Below are 8,060 nucleotides of genomic sequence, written 5' to 3'. Positions count from 1 at the left end.
GTTCACATGCAGCTTAACTGGAGTGCTAGCAAACAGCAATGTAACTCCCAGATCCTGCTGTTCTACCACACCCCTCAGTTCCTGCGAGACCGACACTGGTCTGTCCTCCCAAACTGCAACACCTTGTGCCTGTCTGCCCATTTTCCAGCCAGTCCAGATCCCGCTGTGAGCATCCCTAGTCTTCCTCGTTGTCCACCACACCCTCATCCTGGTGTCATCTGCAGATTTGCTGATCAGTCAACCATATTATCATTCAGATCATGACAGACAACCACTGACCCAGTACCGATCCTTGAAGCTCTCCACCAGTAGCAGGCCTCCATTCAGAGAGGCAACCATCATCACGACAGGCAGAGGAAACGTGGGAGACCAAAGACAACTTGGAGCTGTACTGTAGAGGCAGAAAATGAGGGCCCTGGACCACACCTGGGGCAGAATGGCAAGGACAGACTGAGCTGGAGGACCTTCATTGCTGCCCTAAGCTCCAGCAATGTAACGGGCCGTAAAGGAACCAAGACTGGGGGGCATAGTGCACATTAAGGAAGACTGCCGAAGCTTACAGCTGGAATTTAACGCAAACGTGTTGTACTTTGGGAGGAAACACCTAGGTAGAACTTTGAGGGATAGAGCAGAGGAATCTGGAACTAGGTATCCATAATTGTAGATAACGTAATCAGGAAGGCCTTTGACACGTTGGCCTTCATAAATCAAATACAGGAGATGGGATGTTATGTTGAACTTGTCTAAGACGTAGTTGTGCCCTAATCTGGAGTATGGTGGGCAGTTCCAGTAGCTTACCTACAGGAAAGATTTCAATAGGTTTGAAAGTTTGAAAAGAAAATTTACAAGGATGTTACCCGGACTTGAGGACCTGTGTTATAGGGAAAGGTTAGGACTTTATTCCCCTGAGTGTAGGGGATTGAGGGGTGATTTAACAGAGATATACAAAATTATGAGGGATATAGATAGGGTAAATGCAAGCAGGCTTTTTGCCTTTATCTCGCTGTTACCATCAGGTAGGAGGTACAGAAGCCTGAAGGCACACACTCAGCGATTCAGGAACAGCTTCTTCCCCTCTGCCATCCGATTTCTGAATGGACTTTGAACCTTTGGACACTACCTCACTTTTTAAATATATATTATTTCTGTTTTTTTTGCACGGTTTTTAATCTATACTGTAATTGGTTTACTAATTTATTATTATTATCATTATCATCATTATTTTTTCTTCTAGATTATGTACTGTATTGAACTGCTGCCGCTAAGTGAACAAATTTCAGGACACGTGCCGGTGATAATTAACCTGGTTCTGATTCCACTGAGACGACACTAGAGGTCATGGGTTGAGGGTGAGGAATTGGGATCAATGTCAACATTCAAGAGCAGTTTGGATGGAAGGGGTAGGGTCCAGATGCTGGACGAGGCAGACTTAAACGGATTAAACGGATCGAAGGTCCGGATTCTGCGCTGTGGTATTCGATGACCGCGGCCAGGGGGCGTCACTGGCCCGGTGTAAACAATGCTATCGGAGGTGCCGACGCCGGGCGCCGGGGTCGCGGCTGGGTTGAGCGCGCTGAGGGAGAAGGAGGAGGAGTAGATTCCCGGAGGGAGAGGGTCCTGTTGGAATTCTCCAGGTGTGACGCCTGAGGGCGGTCCCGACTGAGTCCAGACACACACCTCGGCATCAGAGTGACACCGCAGCCGGGGCGGAGGCTGTGTAGCCCGTAGAGGCACCTCAGAGCAGTTTCACCCTTTATAGGATGGAGTCCCCCTCTGCCGATGAACCCGCTTCCGGACTCTGCTGTCCCGGGCGCTGAGGACCAGGCTGGTCAGAATGCGGGCGGCGCGCTGCGTCTCCCGTCTGCTCATCTTGTCGTTTCTCACTCGCCTCGCCCAGGTAAGGAATCAGCTGGCCCTCGTTCCCCAGCCCGCCGCTCCAGGGTTAAACCGGCGATGTCCTGGGCGAGTTGGCAGGGTGGGGTGGACGTAGGAGCCATTCGGCCCGTCATGTCAACTCTGTCATTCATCATGGCTAATTTATTATCGCTCTCACTCAGTTCTCCTGCCTTCTCCCTGTAACCTTTGATGCCTTGAATAATTAAGAAGCCTTCACCCTCCGCTTTGAATAAATCCGTCTGTGGCGATGATTCACCACCCTGTGGCTAAAGAAGCCCCTCCTCGTCCATGGAGGGGTGTTGCTCTCGGTGGAGGAGCGGGTTGGCGAGTAACGTTGCGGCAGAAGGTTCCAGGGGAATCTGGTGGACTCAGAAGCGATGGTCTAGAACTGGCCGAACGAACGGCAGGGCTGCGGAGAAAGACGGAACACATGGAACGGACAGCACAGGGACAATGTTGTGCCGATCCAATTTAATATCAAATGACCAATAAACTAATCCCTTCTGCCCACACAATGTCCATGTCCTGTCACCACCCCAGGCAGGGCATTCTGGGCATCCATCACTCTCTGTGTAAAAAAAAACTTGCCCCTCACATCTCCTTTGAAATCACCCTTCTGGTATTAAATATTTCTAGGTAATGACAGAGATCTAGAAGATTATAAGGCTAGTAGGAAGGAACTTAAGAAAGAAATTAGGAGAGTCAGAAGGGGCCATGAGAAGGACTTGGCGGGCAGAATTAAGGAAAACCCCAAGGCATTCTACAAGTATGTGAAGAGTGAGAGGATAAGACGTGAAAGAATAGAGCTTATCAAATGTGACAGTGGGAAAGTGTTTATGGAACCGGAGGAGATAGCAGAGGTACTTAATGAATATTTTGCTTCAGTATTCACTATGAAAAAGGATCTTGGCAACTGTAGTGATGACTTGCAGCGGACTGAAAAGCTTGAGCGTATAGATATTAAGAAAGAGGATGTGCTGGAGATTTTGGAAAGCATCAAGTTGGATAAGTCACTGGGACCGGACGAGATATACTGGAAGCGAGGGAGGAGATTGCTGAGCCTCTGGTAATGATCTTTGCATCATCAATGAGGACAGGAGAGGTTCCGGAGGATTGGAAGGCTGCGGATGTTGTTCCTTTATTTAAGAAAGGGAGTAGAGATAGCCCAGGAAATTATAGACCAGTGAGTCTTACCTCAGTGGTTGGTAAGTTGATGGAAAAGATCCTGAGAGGCAGGATTTATGAACATTTGGAGAGGCATAATATGATTAGGAATAGTCAGCATGGCTTTGTGAAAGGCAGGTTGTGCCTTATGAGCCTGATTGAATTTTTTGTGGATGTGACTAAAGACATTGATGAAGGAAGAGCAGTAGATGTAGTGTATATGGATTTTAGCAAGGCATTTGATAAGGTGCCCCATACAAGGTTTATTGAGAAAGTAAGGAGGCATGGGATTCAAGGGGACATTGTTTTGTGGATCCAGAACTGGTTTGCCCACAGAAGGCAAAGAGTGGTTGTAGACGGGTCATATTCTGCATGGAGGTTGGTGACCAGTGGTATGCCTCAGGGATCTGCTCTGGGACCCCTACTCTTTGTGATTTTTATAAATCACCTGGATGAGGAAGTGGAGGAATGGGGTAATAAATTTGCTGATGACACAAAGGTTGGAGGTGTTGTGGATAGTGTGGAGGACTGTCAGAGTTTATAGCGGGACATTGATAGGATGCAAAACTGGGCTGAGAAGTGGCAGATGGAGTTTAATCCAGATAAGTGTGAAGTGATTCATTTTGGTAGGGCAAATAGGATGGCAGAATTTAGTATTAATGGTCAGACTCTTGGCAGTGTGGAGGATCAGAGGGATCTTGGGGTCCGAGTCCATAGGACACTCAAAGCTGCTGTGCAGGTTGACTCTGTGGTTAAGAAAGCACACGGTGCATTGGACTTCATCAATTGTGGGTTTGAGTTTAGGAGCTGAGAGGTAATGTTACAGTTATATAGGACCCTGGGCAGACCCCACTTGGAGTACTGTGCTCAGTTCTGGTCGCCTCACTACAGGAAGGATGTGGAAGCCATAGAAAGGGTGCAGAGGAGATTTACAAGGATTTTGGCTGGATTGGGGAGCATGCTTTATGAGAATAGGTTGAGTGAATTTGACCTTTTCTCCTTGGAGCGACGGAGGATGAGAGGTGACCTGATAGAGGTGTACAAGATAATGAGAGGCATTGATTGTGTGGATAGTCAAAGGCTTTTTCCCAGGGCTGAAATGGCTAGCATGAGAGGGCAGAGTTTTAAGGTGCTTGGAAATAGGTACAGAGGAGATGTCGGGGGTAAGTTTTTTACTCAGAGAGTGGTGAGTGCGTGGAATGGGCTGCCGGCAATGGTGGTGGAGGCGGAAACAATAGGGTCTTTCAAGTGACTCCTGGACAGGTTCCATGGAGCTCAGAAAAATAGAGGGCTGTTTATAAGAGGTAATTTCTAAGGTAAGGGCATGTTCGGGCTGAAGGGCCTGTATTGTGCTGTAGGTTTTCTATGTTTCTACCCTGGGGAAAAGATGCTATCTCCATCTGTGCCACTCATAATCGTATAAATCTCTACCAGATCTCCCCTCAGCCTCCGCCGCTCCAGAGAAAACAACCCAAGTTGAGCACATGCCCTCTGAACCAGGCAGCATCCTGGTAAACCTCTCCAAAGCCCCATTCCTACAATGGGGCCACCAGAACCCTATGCGATACTCCAGATGCAGCCTAATAAGAGTTTTATAAAGCTGAAATGGAGTATCCTGGTTGGGGGTTGCTTTACTATGGGTCAGCAGATATTCAACAGGCCAAATAGCCTCCTCCTTTGACCATTCCCTGTGCCCAGGTATTGTGGAAATAAGTGGTTATTACTTTGAGAGTCGGCCTGGAGTTAGGAAAGCTCCCGGTGTGCACAGACGGCAAGTGTGCAGTATTGTCCGGGAGCCATAACTGCTGGTTCAGCTCAGGAGGGGTGGGGACCGGTACTCTCCCCTCCCAACAATGTGGTTCATTCCCACTCCAGGTACTGTCACTTACACAGGCTGACACGTGGAGTCTGAGCATCAATCACAAGACCAGAATTAGTTCATTTGGCCCATTGCTTCTGCTTCCCCACTCTATCATGGCTGACTTATTACCCCGCTCAGCCCCATTCTCCCGCTTTTTCCCCCATAACCTTTGATATCCTGACTCATCAAGAATCTATCAACCTCCGCTTTAAATATACTCAGTGACTTGGCTTCCATAGCCGTCTGCAACAGGGAACCTCTGTGTATAAAAGATTATATCTACAGCTCACGGTACATTACAGTGATCAGCAAGTTGTAGATACAATAATTCAAAAATAATTGTCAATACTTTTTTGAGTAGAGGACGAATTTTCAGCCAAACTTTCTTGAAAAGAAAACAAACAGTTAAACTTAGCTTACCTTCCTTGAAATTAATCTTTCTTTCCCTTTCATAAATTTAAAAAACTCAAAAGACAAACGTAATAAATTTCTGTTAAATAACTGGTTTAAGCTGAAATGGGATTTAAGTTTTCTTGAGGGTGGCTTGGTAGATTTAATTTAAATAAAGGTTGTAAGTTGATTTTAATTAATACTATTTACAACATGAAAATCTATTAATAACGTTGAATAGTAAAGTTACTAAAAACCATAAGCCAAAGCAATAGGAATAAAAATATAGCCTAAGGCACAATCTTATACAAAACTTTGAAAAAACATTTTCTTACTAAATGACACGGCTCAAATATAGGCCCAGCATTGAAAGCTGTGCTTGTTTTTGCTGCACAACTACTTAATTCTGAGTTGAACTTGAGATAAGCACACACGGATTTCAGCTTCAACTGAAATCAGACTATCTCTATCCTTGTTCTTGATGCTTGTTAAACAAAAAAAGCTTGCTCACACATGTTAGAACTTGAAAACTGCAGCAAAATATTAATTGCTTTCCCATGAATGGCAGGATACTCTTCTTTCACAGAAATCCGGAACTTGTCCAGGGGCAGGTCAGTAAATCCCATCCTGAGTGCATGATCAGCTCCCAAAGTTCTTCCTCTTCTCTCAAAGTTCTCAGGCTGAGCCGAAGATTCAGAGAAAGGGTCTCTCACCCAGTCATACACTTGTGTTGAAAGGGAGGAAAAACACTGTTTAATTTTGTTCTTCAGTTATTCCAGGTGGTTTTCAATAAGACTCCGGACTTCTTGATATCCCTCCTCACTCTCAAGCCCGAGCAGCAGTGGAAACATTTCAAGATTTCCTTTTGCAACATGAATTTTCCAAAGATTCTCTTTTGTTTTAAATCCAAGAATTTTGTCACTTGAACTCAAAACATTTTCTCCAAGGCCTTGCAGAGACTTGTTCGTATGATGAAAAATGCCTGTTAAGTAGCCTAGTTTCTGCAGCCATTCTTCATCTTCAAAGCACTCAGCAAAATCTGGCCTACTATTTTCTTGATAGTACTCCTGCAATTCACCGTTCAGCTCAAATACCCTGTTGAGAACTCTTCCTCCGCTAAGCCACCAGATTTCTGTATGTAGCAAGAGATTGGTCTGCTCTTTGTTTAGGTTTTCACACAGCCTTTTAAACATTCTCAAGTCTTTGTTTAATAAGTTTAACCATTTTTGTAGCATCATCCAGAACTTTTCTCATTTCATCTCCAAGAGTTTTTGACATCAGCACCCCTCTGTGAAGAAAACAGTGTGTTGTGACAATGTCAGGATTTTCTGTTTTATTTTACAAGAGAAATGAAACTTCTCATGGAGCCAACCATTGATGGGGCACCTCAGCACAGATATCAACACAGTCCCTCCAAGACTGACCCTTTGTTTCCAGATATGAAACAAAACAATAGATATATCTTGGCCTTTGCTTGTTTCAGGCAGCTGTTTGCAACAGAAAAAATATTCTTGAATTTCATCATCATTTACAAATGTTACAAATGTTATAATAGGTTTCAATAGGTACATTTAATGTCGGAGAAATGTATACAATATACATCCTGAAATTCTTTTATACATCCACGAAAACAGAGAAGTACCCCAAAGAGTGAATGATAGTTAAATGTTAGAATCCCAATCCCCCCAGCTCCCCCTCCCACGCATAAGCAGCAGCGAAGCATCGACCCCCCTCCCTCACCAGCAGAAAAACATCTGCATCCCCCACCGAGCACTCAAACGTGCAGCAAAGCATCAATAAAGACACACACTTGTAGTACTCCAAAGACTACTCCTTCACCCGGTAATTCGACATAACACAGTCTCTCTCTCTCTCTCCCTCTCCCTCTCCCTCCCTCCCTCTCTCTCTCCCTCTCCCTCTCCCTCCCTCCCTCTCTCTCTCTCTCAAAAAAGGAGGATTCCGGGATTCACAGTGAGAGGGGAGACATAGCAAAGCAACTTGCTGACGTATGGTGTTAGAAGTGACTTTATTGGTGAACTCTATTGACTCATCCACATAGATAGAGAAGCTTGTCAGTTTATCACACAAACCCTCTTCAGCATCATGTAACATGTCATCAATACGTCGACCCATCGTACTGTTTGAGAGTGAAACTTTTCAATTTCTCATACTGCATCTTGGCCTAGCATTTTACCCACTATAACTTTACATGCTGGCATTATTAGGTTCTCACCAGCTGTGTGACTTTTCCTTTTCTTGGTAATAAGTTCTGTTGCTAAATAAATAATTTCCTGGATATTTTTACTGGCTGTGACTTTATTAACAAAATCTTTACTCTGTTTTCAGATTCCAACAGCTGTTTAAAATAATCAGCACTTTTATGAGTCATATGGCTGTGATTTGTCATTAAGTGTCTTTTCAGTTTGCTGGAGCCCTAGCTGCATTTGTAAGTTGCTTGCCACAGGCTAGGCACAACAGAACAGGACAACGTGGATCACCAGTCCATGTAAAACCCACTGATAAGTAGCTTTTATTGTAAAGACGGACTTTTTTGTGTCCATTGTTGCACTAGAGCAGTGAAATGACTCAGAAGATTGTAATTCTTCATCATTAACCTTATCAGAATTGTCCGTAGGTGTAGTCCTAGAATCCGCCTCTTCCATTTCAAAACTCCCCTTCAAAAATCGCCAGACTGGACCGTCTTTAGAACGAAAATTTCCGTCCGATTTTCTAGTACACTGGTAGAGTT

The 8,060-nt window shown here is 44.8% G+C and overlaps 1 protein-coding gene across 1 annotated transcript in view; it reads left to right on the top strand.

Moving 5' to 3' along the window:
* Nucleotides 1–1,355: 1,355 nt before the first annotated feature.
* The window catches only part of LOC140719313 (uncharacterized), a 47,885-nt gene continuing 41,180 nt past the window's right edge, over nt 1,356–8,060 (top strand). Inside the window, exon 1 of the mRNA XM_073033865.1 lies at nt 1,356–1,897. Within this exon, the coding sequence (XP_072889966.1) occupies nt 1,835–1,897 (63 nt within the window). The 5' untranslated portion in view covers nt 1,356–1,834. The remainder of the gene's footprint in view (nt 1,898–8,060) is intronic.

The sequence above is a fragment of the Hemitrygon akajei genome, chromosome 2, assembly GCF_048418815.1.
Source record: "Hemitrygon akajei chromosome 2, sHemAka1.3, whole genome shotgun sequence".
Classification (NCBI taxonomy): Eukaryota; Metazoa; Chordata; class Chondrichthyes; order Myliobatiformes; family Dasyatidae; genus Hemitrygon; species Hemitrygon akajei.
This window is presented reverse-complemented; position numbering and strand designations above follow the sequence as displayed.